The sequence below is a fragment of the Pinus tabuliformis genome, chromosome 6 (assembly GCF_031772625.1).
Source record: "Pinus tabuliformis cultivar Carrire ecotype Pingquan chromosome 6, CPIR1, whole genome shotgun sequence".
Classification (NCBI taxonomy): Eukaryota; Viridiplantae; Streptophyta; class Pinopsida; order Pinales; family Pinaceae; genus Pinus; species Pinus tabuliformis.
In genome coordinates, this window is record NC_142292.1 from 59,306,226 (window position 1) to 59,327,897 (window position 21,672).

General features: G+C 38.1%; 1 protein-coding gene and 1 pseudogene across 8 annotated transcripts in view; both read left to right on the plus strand.

The window, feature by feature from the left end:
- Positions 1–21,672, plus strand: part of LOC149257211 (uncharacterized) — a 571,530-nt gene that overhangs the window by 300,231 nt on the left and 249,627 nt on the right. For all 8 annotated transcript variants that reach the window (XR_016256691.1, XR_016256690.1, XM_089413730.1 and 5 more), the window contains 2 exons: positions 4,786–4,891; positions 5,006–5,077. Coding sequence is in view for 6 of the 8 variants with exons in the window: in XM_089413730.1 (XP_089269856.1) it covers positions 4,786–4,891; positions 5,006–5,077 (178 nt within the window). In the remaining 2 variants the exon portion in view is untranslated. The remainder of the gene's footprint in view (positions 1–4,785; positions 4,892–5,005; positions 5,078–21,672) is intronic.
- On the plus strand, positions 15,177–16,733 carry LOC149257213 (cyclin-dependent kinase D-2 pseudogene; annotated as a pseudogene).

Here is a 21,672-nt window from a genome sequence, read left to right on the forward strand (position 1 = left end):
AAGAAGTGGAGTCGCCACTTGAACAACAAATCTGATTCTAAGATCCGAGACGCAATCAACAAACAGATATGCGGTAGGCTTCTTGTCTGGGAAAAATATGAAAATGGAGTCGCCACCCAAACAGGAAACAAACCCAAGAGGTACTGTTGATACGTGATGAAAAGATGCAAAATATTGAATCTGCCAGCTCAAATGAGAGATGAGAAAATGAGAAGATGCATGAAAAGTCGTTGAAACGCCGAGAACACAATGTTCCCCGGCAACGGCGCCAAAAAATGTTGTCGCGCGGATTGGCACGACAACGCTCAGACCGGGGGCTGTCACTCTGATCCCCGGTCTCTCCGTTTGAGCCTGTCTCCCGCGGCTAAGGGGGGTAGACCCTGTGAGGTGATGGAGGCCAACTGCCAAACAGTTGGGCTGGGAGACGAGATGCACGATATAAAAAGCACTCGATGGATTTCATTAATTTAGCAGACCAGTGCCTTAAGAGATTGTGGTTAAAACGATTACTTGTTAAATGATATAAGAATATGGACCATGAACAGCAATCATCTATCATCAGCTAAATCACAATGCTTTAAAAATAACCAAAACGATATCCAGCAACCGAAAGCTTCGAAAAGATGAATGCTTTAAACCATCACGAATCATAAACCATTAACCAGATATCAATTTCGCATCTCGGCTTGAAAATTTTAGATCTCAGCATGAAAGATGATAAATCCCGAAAATGGCTGGATCTGACGAAGAGAATTTTCCACAAAATTTTTTATACTTTTTTCGGATTTTTTTTTTTTTTTTTTTTAAATCTAAGAAATGAAAATTTGAAATCTAACTAATATCTAAAATCTAAATAAAAAAAACAAAACTAAGGCTTAAAAATTTTCTAAATAAATCCCTTTTTTATTTTTTATTATTTTATTTCAAAACCAAAAATAGAACAAAAATTAAGATCTAATTAAAATCTAACATAACTTTAAAACTCTAGAAATAAAATCTAACTAATATCTAAATCTAAGGACTAAAAACTTACAAATGAATCTTTTTATTTTTTTAAAGGGGAAAAGTTAAAAAACACAAAAAAAGAAATCTAGAAATTAATCAAAATACTAAACTATTTTAAAACTAAATCTAAAATCTAATTATAACCTAGTCTAAACAACGATTTTGATTTTTTCTTTTTTAAAATTCAGAATTAAAAAATATAAAACTAAAGCTAAAGAACTTAAACCAAATCTAAACCTAAATATAAAACTATAACCTAAATCCAAATGAAAATTAAATATGAATCAAAATAAAATAAACCTACGCTGGCCTTTCAATATACATATTTTTTTTTTTTTTTATGAATTTATATTCAAAAGCAAAGATTGAAATCTAAAAAAAATAAATCGAAACTACATATGAACCCTATGCTAAAGCGAACCAAAACGTAAATACTCAAACGGTGAACTGTTTCCTCTGCGTAAAATCCTAAAGGGAATGCGGGCGGGAAAAAACTTGATGAATAGATCGCTTTCGGCCTCAGGGATGCTCCTATTTTCAGCGAAAAAAAATTTCGAAACCGTTTAGGGGCTTACCTCAGTCATACGTTACCTGGTCCGATGGAATTCGATTTCTTTGTGTATTTGCAGGTGTATTGACAGGGGGACGGTGCAGTTGGAAATCAAATCTGAAACTGGCGTGAGGTGCATATTTTAAAAAGCGGAGATATGATGAATACGATGACGCGTTGATGCACTGGCATTCACGTTTGAAAGCTCTCAGTTTATCACGTATCCAGAAATCTCCTCACAGCAAACTCGAATTTTGATCAGGCCACGTGAAATGAGAGGAGCAATTCATGATTCGAGCTTTATTCATGCCTGTCACGCTTTGACATCTGCGTGCTTCTTCCAGATCCGCGGGATTTATAGATGGCTTTGGTGATGGCAAAATTTCAATGGAGCAACTCTATAAAGACCGCTGCAGAGGCTTGATTTAATTGCCAACGTGTACGTGCGGGCTTCTCATAGCATAATTTTTCAGGTGTAGTACCAGCAAACAATAATGCTCTTCCTTTCAAAGTGCTTCAGCACCACCTTTGCCGGCAGAAAGTCACACAGCAAATAATAGATCAGCACAATATGCAATGCCCTAGGGCATCTGAAACCTCGAGCTGAGTGTGGAAGGACTGCTAGCGAAATAAAGTACGGATGATGGCCCTGAAAATTTAATAATCCTGCAAACCTAAAAGGAAAAGATCACCCAAAGGAAAAATATGCCTAAAACCAAGAAACAGAAAACCCTAATGAAAACTGAATAAAACAAAAATTTGGAACCCTAGATCAGCCTAATAAATTTACAGATTTGGCCCCTTAAAAGCCAGATTTAACAGTAAGAGCAGAAATGTTTTCAATATATCAGAAATTTTGAACTTCACTGTGAACAGAAAGAAAATCTCTCAATGTAAAACAGGAAAGAAACTTTGAATGATTAACCCAAGGAACAATCAGCTGGGCTCTGCACAGAAAAGCCAGTGGGAGTCGGCTGGTTCAGCCCAGAACTTCCCCAAACGCCCACAAACATCCTTCACTAAAAAGTTTCCCTGCACATCTCAAACAACCATCAGCACAGAGAGAAAGAGTGCTGCTAGATCTCAAAAAATAATGGAGATACCTGCCATTATTTCAGAAACCCTAGCAGCCCTCAAACCCTAGCAGGTGAACAAGATACCTGTGCTCAAACTACTCTAAAAACAAGCTATGATTAATGGCTGAAAACTGAAATATGCAGAAAATTAAAGATCTCACAGCAATTCCAGAGAGTAACACCAACACGATTTGAACCCCAAAGTCTTTTTATTAACCAGAAAATCAGATTACAAGAGAGCTTTTCAGTACAGACTCACAGATCAGATGATTTGAAATGACCCCCTAAGACCCTATATAAAGGAAATGATCCTAACGGCTAGTTCGAGTGATCCATGTAGAAATGATCTCGACCGTTGATGAGGATCAAGACATCTCTCGATCTCATCCGTCGATTTATTAACTTAAAATATTATTATTTTATTAGTTAGGGTTTTTGCTTCATTTTTTTATTATTTTTTATTATTTTATTATTTTTATTCATTTTTTAATTTTTTAATTCATTTTAAAATGGATCACTGAACTAAGCCTTTCGGAAACATCACCTAGGACCTAGGACTTAGGACTCATGAGGGGATTTAAAACATTTCTCGACCCTCAGGACACATTACATCATGACTTTTACAATTTACATCTCAAGGGGACAAGCCCACTTAATACAGACCCTCATAAAACACCCAGCTCTGCGACACCACGATAATCTAGCAGATCAACACACTAGGATTCTCCTAAAGTTCTAATGACAAAATCAATCCCGGCTTTGGGGTCAGGTTTGAAGGAAAACTCTGCCGATCCGTGGATCGGTGAGACGAAAAACCTTCCAGGACGTAGATTATCATCAGAAAGTTAGGTCCACCTAGGCAAAATACATACATGACTCATGTCTGCTAAGATTATTTACAATTAATACATGCAGACTGGGTTTACAATCAAAAAGATCAAGCTGCTGATGATGGCAGGATGGCATGGACATGCTGCTCAGGTGCTGCCCCTTTTTTTTTTTTTGCAAAAAGGGGGGGGGGGTACTGCATGGGTAGTTGACCAGTAGTTGTCAACAGGACCTCTGATGATGTAATCCTGCTCTTGCGGCATGACCATCACATACCCTGGAAACCCATCTCGACTGTACTATAGAGGAAAATAAAAATGGGGACATGACAATAGAGATCAAAATGCACAAGAGACAAGAGACACTAAAGATTAGGCCAGAGGCCAGGGTAAAACCCACAAGAGGAAAACCCAACAATCCTTTCCTTATAGATTCTTCGTCAACAAGAGAAATCCAAGTCGAATTTAACCAAATCCAAATGCCAAGTAAGCCCTCCATCAATAGCTCAAATTCTGCCACAATGTTGTACATAAGATGCCACATTTGTGTTTTTAGATATTACATCCCACAGAGACAGATTTAACTTTGCATTCTGCAGGGACACAGTCCTTCAAAATAGCTCTTCAACTTGCTCGCATTCACAGAGATACTGTCTTTCAACTGTCGCATTTCACAAGAATATAATCTTTATTAGCTCATATTTACAGAGATACAGTCCATCTAGCTCACATCTCACAGGAATATGGTGGTTTCAGAGCTTGCATTTACAGAGAGAGATACATCACAAAGACTTGCATCAGAGAGAGAGATACATCACAGAAAATTCGCATCTTATATGTGTGTCAGGTTCCATGCCTCAGATAGCTCGCATATGTGCCTCAGGATCCAAATTGCTCTGTCGCAGAAGACCACTGAATTGGTTGTGAAATGGTTGAGATAGGTGCCAATAGATAGTTGTTACTTCATATGAAATGACACGTTCTTTGGGCAGGCCGAGATGAAGTCTAGGAGTGCCTACTTGGCAACTTGATGAGACAAATGACACTTGACATTGGACAAAAAATTGATTTTTCTTCTTTTCGTAGGGCTGTGAAGAACATGCCCTTTAGCTTTTGTTTTTTGACCAAAACAAAACATGAAGAACATGCTTGGCAACAAAAAATAAATATATTATTTTTTTTTCTTCTTTGTTAAATACATATTGATACAAGTACATTGACAATTATGAAGACCGAACCTAATTGCAATTTCAACAGATTGCAATTTGCAAGAAGTGATAATGCATTGAGTGATTATGGAAGTTACTGAAGCCTGTGTTCTGTGCAGCTCAAAGCCTGGATTTTTTAAGGATGAGAATAGGGTTCCATTGTTTGAAGTGGATATCAGAACAGGGATGCTACAGAACACGGATAATGGCACTCCACTTGCACAGGTTTGATGTCTCTTATTTGATACTGTATTAATTTATTTGTAGTGTTTGTTTCCGTGGTCGAACATATATTTTTTCATTCAGGCTTTCTCAGACTACCATTTCTTTCTTCTGAAGATTGGAGGAAGTGGATTAAGCCCAGGGTCACTCCCTCAAAAGGAGGTGAAGCAGGGATGCAGGGTTTTTCAGGTATTTTCTTACCATCACAAGCAAACCATTGAGTAGAGTGAGGCAAATCATGACTACAAAGAGCGAGAATAAAGACATAAAACAACATGAAAAGGCACCTCGTATGTGAATGAATGTATGCATGTATCCACATTTATAATGACATTCTGATTTTGTTTACCTGAGATCCACTTTTACTGGAATTTGTATCGACGAACAATATGGAATTTGTATCAATGAACAATATATGTGCATATTAACAAACTCTCTTCATAGGTTCTCTGCGCTCCCTTTTGAATCGTCGTGATCAGGGATGTAATGCATACTTTACATGGGAGATCTTCTCCTATAATAGGGTGTCCTTGGTCATTTGTGCACATTGATGAAATTATATTATCTTATCTATAGGTGGGAAATTATGGTAATACTTGTCCAGTCAACCTCAGACACACAATAGATTATCAGTGTTCATCAACAAGCAATTATCATTAACTCAAGGTAGAAAGCCCCCTTTTAGAACTTTTACTGCTCAGACAGCTATCTGGCAGTGCACAAGGTTAGCTCGGACTTGATGATGACCTAGAGACAAAGCATGAAGTTTCCAAAGGATGGTGTTTTGGCCCTGTACAGAACAGTTAATAAGAATAATTTGACATTGAAATGCAGCTTTTATACAAGGAAAAATATCATTTAATTGTACAATATAAAATATGGACTTATTGAATATTAAGGAAGAGAAATACGAAGCTCAATAAGGTTGACCTATTGCATATGATAGGCCACCCTGCATTTATGATAAGGATGGCCTGTCTACCTTAAATGTGGGCCAACCTTATCCCTTACTAGGCTAGTGTTAGACCAACAGTATAGTGACCAATGTTGCTGACATTGACATTATGAAAAAATTGGCAAGTGTCCGGAAAAGAAAAAAATTGGGAAAATCTTGGTAAAAATAGGCAAACATTTCAAGAATATTCATTTGTTTTTGATTTTTTAACATCTAAAGTAACAACATTAAATAAATTCATTGCCACATAAAAATGAAAACATAAGTTATATATAAGATGTATAATATGTCTAGTGCTATATCACACATCAGCACTGCATCATGTCGTGAATCTTGAGTTTCGACTCATCCTCAAAATATAAAAAATATAATAATAAATATATCACATCATCACGAGTCATCTACAATAAAATTAGATAAATAAACTAATGATCCCTCTGCCCCTTTTGTGGGAAAAGGTTATGAATTTTCATTTAGAGGAATAAGGCCTTGGGGCTTGCATTGGACTTTGATGTCCTCTAGAAGAAGTAGGAGGTAGACTCTGATATCCTTTATTAGTGCCCATGCTACTAGTAAGCCCGACTTGCTTTGTTTGAGTCTCTGAATGTGGTGGTGTTACCTACTCCCCTAACTCTCTCTCTCCCTTGCTACCTCCAACCAATCAGGGACTGATTCCATAATAGCCTCTTGGTCTCAACCCTCCATGCAACAATGGTGTCAATCCCGTCCAATGAGATGGCATCCACATTAGGTGTTTTTGGAAGTTGCTTCACCAACAATCCAAGATCGTAGTAAACGTAGACCATGTCATTAAGGTGTTGGGACTCCAACTTATCTAAGGGTTAGAAATTATAATTAATAATTATAGTACATATTAGAATTAAAGGTTTAGAATTAAAGGGTGACTAGGCATAAAATAATAAATACAATTTATAATGAAATCAAAATTAAATTTGAAAATTTTCACTTGTTGCTCTTCTTGGTGTGTATTTTTTCAAATACGCTCCAATTGTGCTTGCCTTTGGAGGAGCTACGTGTTTTGTTGAGTGCCCAAATGGCAAGCATTTGGAGATTGGGTACTCTTGCACCATAGCTTTACCACCAAGCATTTACAACAAATAAGAGAAATATAAGAAAAACCATTGAAATTTGAAAGTTGAAACGAAGTATGGAGAGACAATGAAATTTGAAACAAAATCCTACCTAACGATTTGGTTTCCAATCCTGGATAGCCATGGAAAAGCTAACTGTTCCACCTACCATCCTATATATTTTCATTTCTATAGAAATCTCCACTTACGAAGATGGCACCATCCTCTAAACATAAGTGAGGAATCAATCCATCACCTCCACATCAAATCCGAAACTGCTATTTGTATGCACTAAATCCTAGATCCCCTTGGACCTATTTTCCTTTCTAGGAAAAGTATGCTTGGCATACTTGACAAGACCATACCCCTTGCACACTCCATATTGCAAGAACACATGTTCGTATCCAATAGGAAAAATAGCCTTGGCATACTTGACAAGAGCATACCACTTGCATGCTCCCTGCTGCTCCACGTTGAACTCTGGAAGATAAGTGATAGTCTCCCTCAGTATGGGAAATTCTTTGTGAGGCTAGTGATCCATCCTCCTATGCCAAACCTCACATAGGTTGTCATTGTCATGAACCAAGGCTTGTAGTGTTACTTGGGAGCGGGAACGACATTTTCAGAAGCTCCCGGTTTGGGAGCGAATCTCGAAGTGTTTATATATATATATATATATATATATATATTATTTTTTATATTTTGATACATATATGTCAACAAAAACATGTAGAATAATGAATTAGATATAAAAAACATAAAAAAACATAGATTGAACCATATAACAACAATCATCTAGAAGTTATAATCTTCGTCAACCACGTCCACAAGTTAGTAACATAGTAACATACAACATATTGTGTCTCATGATTCAACAATCTTAAAGTTTCAAGATTTCAAAATTCAATATATAACATTTATCATCATTGATCACCAAAGTTGTACTTGTAAGCTAAGTGTAACCATTACAACAAATAATATCTAACATGAAATGAAATGTTATAAAATGAAATGAAATGAAACAACTTTCAACTTTCATGAAGCATCATATTCATAATTCATTACTAATGAGTTATAATTGCCAACTTCAAGCTTAAATTGTCATATATTGTTTAAAAAAATATCATAATAAATATGAAAGAGTCAATAGTTATAAAAGTTACTAGAAACTAGAAAAGAGAAGTAAATCTATTATCTATTTCTTATGCCTGGGCCTCTTGCCACCACGAGAAATGTCTAATTTTTTTAGTCTTGTTGGAAAATCAGGATCTTTGTCATTAATAAATAATATCACCCTCTAAGCATTAATATCCAGAGGTATCTTTGTCATTACCTTTGTATCTGTATAGGGATCTTTGCCATTAATATCACCCTCTAATGCATAAGATAGAAAAAGCCTAGCATGTCAAGTCAAGATTTTGTTTGAGTGATGTGTACATTTTTAGGAGGGTTATGATAGAGGAGTTTGACAACCAATGTCACTAACATCAAGGTACATATAGGGATTGGTGCTCTTGATTAAATATGAGTTCCATACTCTAATACATGACAAAATTCAGTGGAAACATTGTAATCCCCCAATCCTGAAATCCTGAAAAACTGATAAGTCTGCTGGAATTTGAATGAAATCTAAAATTCTACTTTCTCCATATGAAATCCAATGAGGCTGAAACCACTCTCAAACATCCTGAGTCATTTCATGGTAATGTTAAAAATTTAAGTAAAAGGATGAAAATGAAGATTAAGGAACAAGATAGTCCCAACTCCCTCTACACCATGCTTGGCATTATTGCCAAGTTCCACATGCAGATCCAAGTCTCTTTTTGATAAATTTGTGAACAATTCTTGTGTTATTGTCATGTGACGAGAAGCTCCATTATCCTCGAACCAAGCACTAGTGGTATCTGTTGAGAAATCAATGCTAGTAGGATTAGGGTTAGATTTCTCTTTCTTGATAATTACTTGTGAATTATTTTTGCTTCTTTTACTTATATGTTATATTATCTTTCATCAAGCAATTACCAAACTATGTGTGCATGAAGATCACAAAAACACAAGACGCAAGATGTAGGCACTCTGCCAGGGTAAAACCCCTATCGAGGGGGAAACCCAGTCAAAATCTCTTCCTTCGGTAGTTTTCCTTGAGACTCTTCAACCTAGACAAAGACCTCCTCCACACCAAGCCAACCTCCTTCTTCGATCCAACCTTCGACTTGTTGAGAAATCCAAAGTGTGGCAATTAAACGATTGCTCTTATTATGACATTATCTTGTGATATTTTTCATTATTATTATTTGTTCTTTTGAATTATCTTTTCTTATTATCAAGACTAATGCCAAGCAACAAATAGAAAAGAACACAAGATGTAAGCACGCTGCAAGGGCAAGACCCCACTCTAGGGGAAAACCTAGTCAAAATTCTTCCTTCAGTAGATTCAAGATGAGACAACCAAGACCCTTACAAACTAGACTAGAGACATCCTCCATCAAGTCATCCTTATTTGTTCTTCCTTTCACTGTGTTTGCATACGAAGATCCATGTCATTGTGTTAGCACCAAATTCTTGTCACTGTGTTTGCACGAAGACATCATCATTGTAATACCACTGAGACCTTATCACTGAAAGAGCACCGAACTGATGTCATTGTGATACCACCGAACTGAAGTCACTGTAATAGCTTCGAACTGAGGTTATTGTGATATCACCGAACTGAAGTGATTGTAATAGCACCGAACTGAAATGGTACCCAACTTGTGAGACTAAAATAGCACTGAGTCATTGTGACATATCACAGAACTGTCTCCACTGTAATCCACATTCTATATGCTGAGAATATCACTGATGCTTGTCTTTGTTAGCAAAATTGTCTCTGTAAACAATCCGAACTTCTATGGTAGCACCGAGATCATCCCTATACCCTATCCGAGCTCCTGTAGTGACACCGAAATATTTCCTCTAAAATTCTTGTCCAAACTTGTGATCTAAGCGAAGGCCTTAGGCTTGTATATATAGTTGTCTCCATGTGTAATAGGCCGACATGACTTTGTTGAAGGGTTGTGTCTTCATATGTTGAGGCCGACTTGAGTTTAGTTAAATGTAGCCGACTTGATGATGATCTATTTGAAGTCGACAGTAAGGAGACTTGATGGAGGAGTCTTTGACCAATCAACAAAATGATTTTGACTCAAATAAACAATCCTAAAGCCTACAATGGAGGCTTGACCTATGAAAATTGACCCAAGCATGAAACCCATGCTTTAGCAAGTCAATTCAATAATAATAAAAATTCATTTTGCTTTCTTTTGACAAATATATTACATTTTGACTTCAAGTACAATTATGATGACCGAACCTAACTACATTCTTCAACGCTCCCTCTTAACTAGGGAGGTATTAATATTTACGAGGTACAAAGAAGTTTAGGCACTGCAATGCCATGGACTAGATTCTTAATTATGGCAATCTATCCATTTGTCTCTCAACAATTTAGGCACTGTAATGCCCTAGACTAGATTCCTAAATAGGGCAATCTATCCCAGGTGAGACTAAGATGGAATCAAGCTTTCAGCCTCTCTAGGTACCATTAGGCTTACTTACTAACCATCAACCTAGGGATCCAGGTGTGTATTCGAGGTTAGATCTCTATGACCAACACCACCCTCCCAGCTTTTGGGCCTAGACATCAACACAAAGTGCTGGCTAGATGTCCTCCTAAGCAATGCTTCACTTACAAAGCCTTAACTCTCTTGATCCAGCAGATCAAGGACGACAAATCTCTCCCAATCAAACTGATCAGTAACTAGCATGCTATCAAAACCTTCGAGAGATTTACCTGTACAAACACAACCCCAATCAATAATATACTTTCACATATTGATCAATAAACACAAACCTTCGGAGTTTTTCTGGTGTTGCTTCTCAACACGGTAGGACTATCAACTGAATCTTTGACAGAAGATACTCTCCTTTTCTACTTCACATGCAACAACGTATCCGTCAAAATTCATTCTCCAATCAAAACTATGCTATGGCCTCCCTCTCATCCAGGGAGATTTCCTCTATCCAGGGTCCCTCTTAATCTCCGGGAGACCTCTTCTATCCGAGCCCCCTCTTAACCTAAGGAGATCAACTTCTTCTTTACGACATCGAAGAATCTTTCATGGCTTCCATTCATCTCATGAGAGTTATTATTACCATTCCTGTTCACATCATGCTTATCACATCAACTTTACAAACATCTTCACCATGTACCTGCACAACTTAGATAGCAAGTACAACCAAAACTATAGAAGCATGAAGTTAGCCATACCAAAATCTTGTAATAATGGAAGCATTTTTACAAACATAATTAGCAAGAGACTATACTTCAATACTTCAACTTCTTGCCTAGGTTTTGTTACAAACCCTAAATCACATCCACAACTCATTAAACTTATTATATGTAGGGTTTCAATATTCTTTCAATGACATGACAAGTTCTTTCATATAGAAAACCCTAGAAACAAATAAGATCAATGAATCTAACAACTTTCAAAATTTAAATGTTAGATTCCTTGGATTTCATACATATCCTAGATTTTATACAGGAGCTTCAATAATCAAAACCAATCACAACTTAATCAACATCATGACTAGCATCTAATAGGGTTTGATGTAAACCTTAGATTTCCATCTACAGATTCTCAACAATCACTCTATAGATTCATAGATTCCAGATTGTCATATCACACATACTAGAGATATTAACTATTAGGAGGGTTTAGTTGAAGAACCCTAGATTTACTAAACAACATCATCCTAGAACATCAAATTTTGACTAGGGCTTGTTTCCAAACTGTAGGACTTATGACCATTAATAATTAGGTCAACACATATATCTAGGAATTCATCATCAATCATAAGCATAACATATGTCATGCAATATTAACATATTAGACGTATACTGACCTAGACCAAGCTAGGGTTTCAACCAAATGAACATATACCTAGGGTTTCATTCCTAGGACTTATAACAAGGGTTTTGCTTATAGACCAGTGTTTTAAAAAATGGCTGAGCTGGCTCCGAATCGGCCAAGCCGATTGAGCCAGACCCCCAACCAGTTCGTCTCGGTAGAGAAAACGGATCGACAACCAGTTTGTTACCGAACACGCTGAGCCGGTCACCGACTTGGCCGGTTCGGTAACAAACTGGCCGGCTTGATCGAGCCCGAGCTAAACCGACCAGTTCAGCCAGTCACGCCCATGCACGCCCATCGTAAATTTCTTGGGGGAAAAGCGGACACCTCACTGCATTCTAATTGGGTTTTAGGCTTTTTTGAGGTCTATTTACCTCTCCCAAGCTTATAAAAGCTAGCTAACACCCTCACATTTCCTCACAACTATCTCATTGCATTTGTGTGAGAATTTGTGAGGAGTTTGTGAAGAGTTGTGGAGTTTGTTTTAGAGCAGCAGTGAGGAGTCTTGGGTAATCATTGAAGCAGCAGTGTGGAGCTTCTTGAGAAACCATTGGAGCATCATTAAGGAGTTGGTTTGTTGGAGCAACATTAAGGAGGTGGTTTGTGCTTAGAGGTACTTTTTTTTCACTTCTAAAATCTATTTTTTCTTGTTTATTTTTTTGTGAAAATTTGGAAATTGAAAAGAGCCTTTTTTTGTAAAAGAAATGAACATTGAAGCAATGCTAATTTTTTGTTTTCATTTTCAGATTTTTTCCTTTCATTTCCAAGTCCAAAAATGGCTCCTAGAGTGAAAGATGCTGCTTGGGCATATGCTGAAATGATTGATAATCAAATGCATTGCAAATTTTGTCATAGAAAAATTAAGGAGGGTGGAGGGGGCATTCATAGGCTGAAACAACACTTGGTTGGTATTAGAGGCCAAATTACTCCATGTGAAGCACCATCAGAACAAATTGGGGAGATTAGGAAGGAGTTGCTAAATAACTTTGAGAAGTTTGAGCAAGAAAAAGCTAGGCAAAAAGAAATAGAGGTTGAAATTGGGAGGAAGAGGAGTATACAACAAATGATGGCTGCCAACCCCAATTTTGATTATGAGGGCTCTTCATCTATCCCTTGCACTAATGCATCCAACCCCTTTCGCTATGTTCCTCCCTCTTTGGAGTCTATGCAAGAAAAGGGTAAGGGTAAAATGAAAAAGAGGGGAGATATCAAAAGTTATTTCACACCCTCTCTAGTAGAAGTCCTTAAGCTAGTAGAAGTCATATGCAACCCACTTTAGATGACCATTGGAAGAAAGAATTGAGAGAGACTACCTGTGATTACATAGCTAGATGGTGGTATGATTCTGATATCCCCTTCAATGCTTCTCGTTCACCATATTATGAACTTATGTTTAATGCCATATTTGCTGTTGGAAAGGGGTTCGAAAGCCCTACTATGCATGAGTTAAGGGGATTTCTTTTGTGAAAAGAAGTTTCCTCCATTGATGAATATTTGAAATATTTCAAAAGCTCATGGGCAAAGGAACCGTACCATCATAAACTTTCTTATCTTTTTCCCACAGGGAACCATGTTTCTAAAATCAGTTGATGCATCTGGTAGGGTGAAAGATGCACACTTGTTGTTTCATCTTTTGGATGAGGTTGTTAAAGAGGTGGGGGTGGCTAATGTTGTTCAAATCATCACAGATAATGCCTCTATCTATGTTCTTGTTGGTAAAATGTTAGAGGAAAAAATAAAAACCATCTTTTGGACCCCATGTGCTGCACATTGCATAGACCTCATGCTTGAGGTTTTGGCAAAATAGATTGGGTCAAGAACATTGTAGAGCATGCCAAAAGCATGACAAAATATATCGACAAGCACTCATGGATTTTGAGCCTGATGAGGAAACACACAGGGGGCAGGGATATTATTAGGTCTGCCATCACTAGATAGATTTGCAAATCATTTTTATACATTGAAATCTATCCTTTCCCAACATAGAAACTTGCAAAGGCTGTTTTCCAATGATGAATGGAATGAAAGCCAATGGTCTCGCAAATAGGATGGCAAAGATGTGAAGAAGAAAGTTAATGAAGAAATATGCTGGAAAAAGGCAACATAGATTGTGAAGGTTGCTGAGCCACTGGTTAAGGTGTTGCGGTTGGTGGATGGGGAAAGATTGGCTATGGGCTTCATTTATGAGGCTATGGATCAAGCAAAGGAGCAAATAAATGCAACATACAAGGATAGAGTGGCTAAGTATGGGCCCATTTGGGCAATCATTGATGAAATATGGAACAATCAACTCCATTGTCCTATACATGCAGTTGGGTTTTTTCTGAACCCAAGGTATCATTATAAAGCTCTGGAGGCAGATGCTTTGATTGGGGAGGTTAGAGATGGATTGATTCACTGCATTGATAGCATGGTCCCTAAGGAGAGTGATCAGTTGGAGATACACTGACAGATCACTTGTTTCAGCAGAGCCACAGGTACCTTTGGCAAGAACCTAGCAAGGATTGCAAGGGAAGCAGATGAGCCAAGTAAACAAACAATTTCAATTTTCAAATTCTTATTTTGTTAAATTGTTTATAATTTGAAAGTTTGATATAATTTATTCAACTAACTCATTACACAACTACATTTTTTGTAGCACAATGGTGGGAGGCATTTGGTAGCCATTGTCCTCAATTGCAGAAGTTTGCAATCTGTATTTTGAGTCAAACTTGCAGTGCTACTGGGTGTGGGTGCAATTGGTCCGTCTTTGAGAGGATTCATAGGAAGAAGAGAAACCGCTTGGAATAAAAACAATGAAATGACCTCCTCTATGTCCAATACAACCTTCGACTAAGACGCAACCAATTGCTGAACAAAAGCCCTGATACATATCCCATTGTGTTAGAAGATACTGATCCAGCGTTAGATTGGGTAGTGGAGGGTCATCCAACAGAGTCTGATTATGACGAGGATTTTGGTATTGATTTGGATTTATAGACAGAGGCATTAGTTGAAGTTGCTGCTGAACATAATGTTCAGTTGAATGTAGATCCACTTGTACTAGGCACAACCCGAAGTCCTCTAGTTGCAAGCAATGGGAAAATTCATATGCAGAAGTTAAAGCACGTCTAAAGGAAATCGATAATAAGGAAGATGATAGCGATGGAGAAACGAAACAAAGTGAAGCAAGAGAAGAAGATTTTGATCAGAATGATGATAATGATAATGAATATGCAATAGATAATGATGAATATGAAAATGATAGAGATCAAGATGATGATCCTGATGATAAAAGGGAAGTGAAAATGGCTGATTCTGATAATGGTGATGAAGGGGAAAATGAAATGAATGGAGAGATAAGAAGTGGAGAAAATGAATTTGAGGATGTAAATATAGTTATTGATGATGAAGATGCGAAGATTACTCATTTTGATGATGTAAAGGAAGTGAAAAGGGCTAATTCCGATAATAGCAAAGGCTCTCGTGTTCCTCCTCCCCATCCTCGTCTGAAGCCACTCGATCCTCTGAACGGTACCGCAAAGGTATCACCCTTGGGCAAGGTACCTATGGGACCGTCTACAAGGCCTTTGATACTGTGACAAACAAAACTGTGGCAGTAAAGAAAATCCATCTGGGTAAAGCCAAAGAAGGTGTTAATGTAACTACTTTAAGAGAAATCAAATTATTGAAGGAGCTTTCGCATCCAAATATAATTCAACTAATAGATGCATATCCACACAAACAAAATTTACATATTGTCTTTGAATTCATGGAGAGTGATCTTGACACTGTTATAAATGACAGAAACATAGTTCTCTCCCTTGCTGATGTAAAATCTTATATGCAAATGATGTTGAAGAGGCCTGCTGTTTGCCATAAAAAATGGGTTTTGCACAGGGATATGAAACCAAATGATTTGTTGATTGCTTGTGACGACCAACCGAAGTTAGGAGATTTTGGCCTGGCTCGCTTGCTTGGTAGTCTAGACCGCAAGTTTACTCATCAAGTTTTTCACTTTGGTACAGGGCACCGAAGTTACTGTTTGGAGCTAAACATTATGGTCGAGTTGTAGATATTTGGGCAGCAGGTTGTATTTTTGCAGAACTTATGCTCCAAAGACCGTTCCTTCAGGGTGTGGGTGATCTCGACCAGATAGGGAAGGTTTTTGCAGCCTTTGGAACTCCTAGATAGTCACAGTGGCCAAATGTGGCCACTCTTCCAGATTTTGTTGAATTCCAGTTTGTTCCTGCACCACCACTATGTTCTTTATTTCCCATGGCTCGTGAAGATGCCTTGGATCTTCTGTCAAAGATGTTTACGTTGGATCCAAAAATTAGGATTACTGCACAACAAACATTTGAACACATTTTTCTTCTGTGCTTGCTCCCACGAGGCCAAATTTGCTTCCCAAACCCTCTAAGGTGGACTCATCAAGGCCCGCAAAGCATGCATCTCCAGATGGTCCTAGAGTGGTGTCTCCTTTTAAGACAAGGCAAGTAATGCTCTTTCCAAATAATTTGGCTGGAAATCTATCAAAGAAAGTTTCTCAATCTACCACTAGAGGGACACCAATTGAATTTGACATGCCGACACACAAGCTACATGAAGTTTGCCCTCCTAGGTCCAGAGTTACTGAATCTGGCAAGAAACATTTGAAGAGGAAAACAATGGACATGTCTATTGCATTGGATGAATGCGCAAGGGAGCAAGAAAGTGAAACCAATTTGGACCCTGACCATCATCGTTTTGCATCTCCAATTCCCTATCTTCTCCGCTGTTCTTGTCCTGTCCACCGTTGTTCCTGTCCGCTGACCATCCGTTCCATAAACATTGTGTTCCCCGTTCCATACCTTCCTTGCTAGTTCTCCATCCGACAGACTTTGACACATCTCCGGTTCCGTACGGTTAATTCAGGCGGTGTCAACGTTTCATATTTCCTTCATGTTCGACAATGCTCCAACATTTCGACTGCTCGGTATTGGACGAATCAAAACGTCACTGCCCATCTTAATAGTCACGCCGTCGAATTCCTTTTTACTATCATAACTATCATATATTATCGATTATAAGTTATAACTATATAGTTATTTATAAAAAAAAAATTAATTTAATTAATTAAAATATACATCTATATATATATTATTATTAACAAAAAAATTATTATTAAAAAAAGAGAAAAAAGGGAAAATAGATATAACCCTGGGTCCAAAATAGAGTTACTACTAATTTATATAACTTGAGCTACCGGTGATGATGAATTACATATGTCGAGACGACAAACACAAGATGAACAAATTGTTAGCAATACAACTTTGAGGACAAAGCTTCTGAAGGAAGGGGCAATGTTTTGAATATAATTCATAACAAGCAAATAAATAAAAAGAAATGTAAATATTAAATAAATCAAAATAAGGATTATGTTAAGTAGTCATTAAGTTAAGTGAAAATGCATGTTTAAAAGAGATGCCCAGTCATAAAAGGCCACCTGCCTAGGTATATAAGCAGGACCTCATTGTAACGTTCAACATCACTTGTACATTTTTATATATATTAAATTACTTTTACAAAATACCTTTTGTGTATTGTTACATTAAAAGTCAACAAATCATAAGTTTTGTTGCTTTACGCTCTTGGTCTCCTCATCCAATTGTCCACGCCCATGGACTGCTCGCTGTGGTGGGGGCCTTGTGTCATGTCTCCTCTGTGGGTTGGGAGCCCATGGTGGTATGGGTGCTCGAGTCTTGGGGATTGCCCCCTGCAAATCCCTGACACAAGTCACAACCTCCTGCATAGTAGTGGGTCTGTGGGGTCTCACCAACCCATGCAATGGTTGAAGCAAGCCCTCTACAAATGTGTACACCCTCTTGGCATCAGATAAATCTGGCACCATGACTGAGACCCTCAGAAACTCTGATATATACTACGCTGGATGGCCAGTTTGCTTGAGCTGGGTCAGCTCTCTGAAATGGGCCTCTAGTCCTTACTATCAAAATGCTCCACTACTCTCCATGTGAAATCCTCATAAGAGGTCACACTAGCATGCCCTAGCGTGGTTAAGCCATGAAACCACCAGTTGTGTACCTCTCCCTCCAAGTGCAAGGTAGCCATCTTGATGGCTTCCACCTCTGTCATTCGGTTAAGCTGGAAATAAGTATCCAACTTTTCTACCCAAGCTCGAGCTGTGCTCTTGGTAGATTCACCAAACGTGGGAAAATGCATCCTCTCAATGGTATGCTGTAACTTTGAACTCTGTGTGCTAGACCCACTAGTGCTCATGCATCTCTCGTTCTGCTTGAACTGGAAAAAATCTTTGAAGGATAATGCTGCTTTGAAATCCTCCTCCATGGACTACCACTCCCAGAAATAATCTCCCATGGGCATTTGATCATCTTGCCCCAGTTTCTTACCCGGACCTGCAGGCAAGAATGTAGGTGACGTGGTCTTGGTTGGCCCACTATAGGCCTGAGGATGGGTGATGGGTGATTTGTGGTCATATTGGTGAGATGCACCTGAAGTCTCCCCAAACAAAAAGTCTCTTCTAGGTCCCTTCTCGTTGTTCTGATGCCTAAATTCCTCCAACAACTCCTTCTTCCCCCTTGCATAAAGCGTAGTCGCGTACATACGCGGGTTTCTGTGGGCACAGTCGCGTATATGTTGGTTTGAGGAAAAGGAATGGGCCAGTCTCAGAAAAAAAAGGGGGTCTGATATGGTTCTGTCAATTATCTGCTCTGTTTGTTGATGTATACAATCTGCTGATAACATGTGGAAATATGTTGGTCCTCATAAGTTTTTGATAACTTGATATATATCTGATTGATGATGATGCATTGACATTTCTTACTGATATATGCAATAATCAGATCTAATAGTGAACATCTGACACAGGTTCAGGGGAGCATATGCTTCTAATAATGCATTGTTGGCATTATCTTAGAAGATCTTCGTACAGATCCGCATAATTGTTTTGATTCAGGTGACTCTTTTGATGATGGAAATATACAGGCTATTGATCCTAATGTTGCTGATGGTGCAGATCATATATGGTGTATGATAGTTGCTGATGACTATCATGGTCTTGTTTAGATCGGTTGTCCTTATTATAAATGTCATGTATATAATTTAATGTAAAGGTCATGAAAAGACCTAATTTGTAACCCCACTATGCATGGGATGGATGATGTAATATTTCTTGTTTTTGTCATGTATAAACAATTGGTATATCCCCACTTGGTTGGGTGGATGAGTCAAATTTGGTATATCCCCACTTGGTTGGGAGATGGATGTATGTATGAGTCATTGGTGATGTATGTATAGAGTCATGTTTGCAGACTTTGCTTGTGCTCAGGGGGAGCATGGACTCAATCATGGGAGCTCAATCAGTACACTTTAGCATATCAGAGAATTCAACATGTACTCAAGGGGAGCATGACCAGCATAATGTATGTCAGAAGGGGAGCATGACCCTTTGCCCTTGATGTCAAAGGGGGAGAGTGACTTGGTGTTGTTGTTGCCATCAAGTCCAAAGGGGGAGATTGTTGGCATTATGATACAGGTATTGTCCTTGATGGCAACTCACTTAGATGAAAGATCACAGTATAGCAGGTTAACAACAAAGAATTACAGATCAGTCTACATAGAATGAAGAAAGAGAGGTATACGCAGGTTCACCTTGACCAAGGTGCGTATACACACAGGTTCACTGACCACAAGTAGCGTATACGTACACACACACTTTCACAGAAGGAAAAGCGCATATACCTTGGAAAACTAAGTTTTTGGCCCAAAGTATTTGGTCCATGGTATTGGTCCAAGGTATCTGGTCCGAGGTATTGAACCTAGGTATTTGGTCCAAGGTATTGGTCCTAAGTGGTTTTGGTCCATGGTATTGAGAAAGGCCTAAAACTATAAAAGGAGGAGAAGATCATTAGGCCAAGGTGTGCAAGTATCGAATATCTGATGAAGTGTGAGATCTAGTATGCAGGTTATTGGCTTATGGTGTTGTGCTTGATCTGAACCAGGGATGAACCTTAGCGGTTGATGGAGGATAAGATCTAATGATGGATCGAGATCTTAAGGCTTGAAATGAATTATCTTCATATGGTTTGATCATGTTTATTCTAGATCTGTATATTGACGCATGTGTTGTTCTATAAATATTATGATCTGGGTATAACTGAAGTCTTGAATAGCTGCAGAATTATGAATTAATATTTGCAGATGTATACGCTGGTTGGCTTTGAGAAAAGTGCGTATACACGTAGGTTCGACACATGGAAGTAGCGTATACCTTATAAAATATGTTTCAGTTGTTTCAGTTTGCTGTTGCAGAGTTCTGGGTTCTGGTTATTGTATTCTGGTGACAGTATTCTGAATGATCAGATTGATGGGTTGTCAAAGTGATTGATTGATTCGGTTGTGGTTGGTTCAGAAAGTGATTGGTTGATGCAGATGTATTTGATGATTGAATTACAGTAATGATGTTGTTGATGGATCCAGTCTGAAAATTTATGAAACGTGGTCCTTGGAGGAAGAGAGAAGGTCGTAGCCTTCTGTAGGTCATAGCCTACGTACTAGTAAACATATCGGCTAGTACAAGAGTTAGGGTTTGTAACTCCCTTCGAGGAGAAGCCGGAGAATGAGAGAAGGTTGTAACCTTCTGCAGGTAGAAGCTTGCGTACTGGTATAAGTCTGCACTAGTACAAAATTGTAAACAGATTTTTCTTATTGTTAAAAGAAGACAGAGACGACAACAACGGGTGGTTTTCACCCACATTGGGTTTCCACCTTATATCTTGGTGTTCATGTGTGGTGCTTATGTGTGATGCTTTATTTTGTTTTTATTGCACTGTTTAATAAATCTCTGATATACTGGTTAAAGTCCACTGCATGATGAATTGGGTAAATCAATAGTTCTTTGCATATACGCTGGTTGCCTTAAGTACAGTTGTGTATACACGCTAGTTCACTTAGCTGAAGTAGCGTATACAAATCTATTTGGAAAATTAAATTATTGATCTGTTTATACTGATTCACCCCCCCTCTCAGTGTTATTTCCAACACTTGTTACTAGCACAATCGTTGAAGTGTTGATAGTTGTGATTCGATAGGAAGATGGAACCGGTATGACTTATCCTTGGTGTATGCTTTTGCTTCTAGTGACAAAAATGAGTTGCATAATGATCATGAGGATGACTTTATGAAGTTTGGATTGATATTACGCGATAGATGACAACTTGTTGGCATGACAATAGATGATGTCATGACTTGATGAAAGCTCTACCTGTCACTTGGTCTAAATAATTGACACTGTGATATTGATGACTTTGATATTAGTGTTGATCTGGCTTCTAAACTTTGATGAGTTGACTTAGTTGATTTGATTGAACAATATTGATTTATGCGAGGCTAACCATATTGGTTTGGAAAAGTGTTGTGGTTGCAGAGAGCTTTGAATGAAGCTAGCTCCCCAATCCAGATATGTTTGCATTGACTATTATCTGGTGAAGCCAAGAAGATGTGATGATCAAAACCTCTACTTAAGAAGTGTTCCAAGGTATGACTTTGATTTTGGTTTTGGATTTATATACTGATGGGTTACTGTTGACAAGTTATGAGCCTTTGGTAATCTGAGTAAGAGAGAGATGGCTTTTGAAGCTCAAAATAATGAATCATGGCATGATGAATCAATTCTTGAAGTTGGGAAAAGATAATCTATATGTTAAAATTGGCAACTAGGGCCAAACTCCATGTGGGTCATCTTATTTATGGCAACTGATATTTTTCTTGGATTCCTCTCTCCGA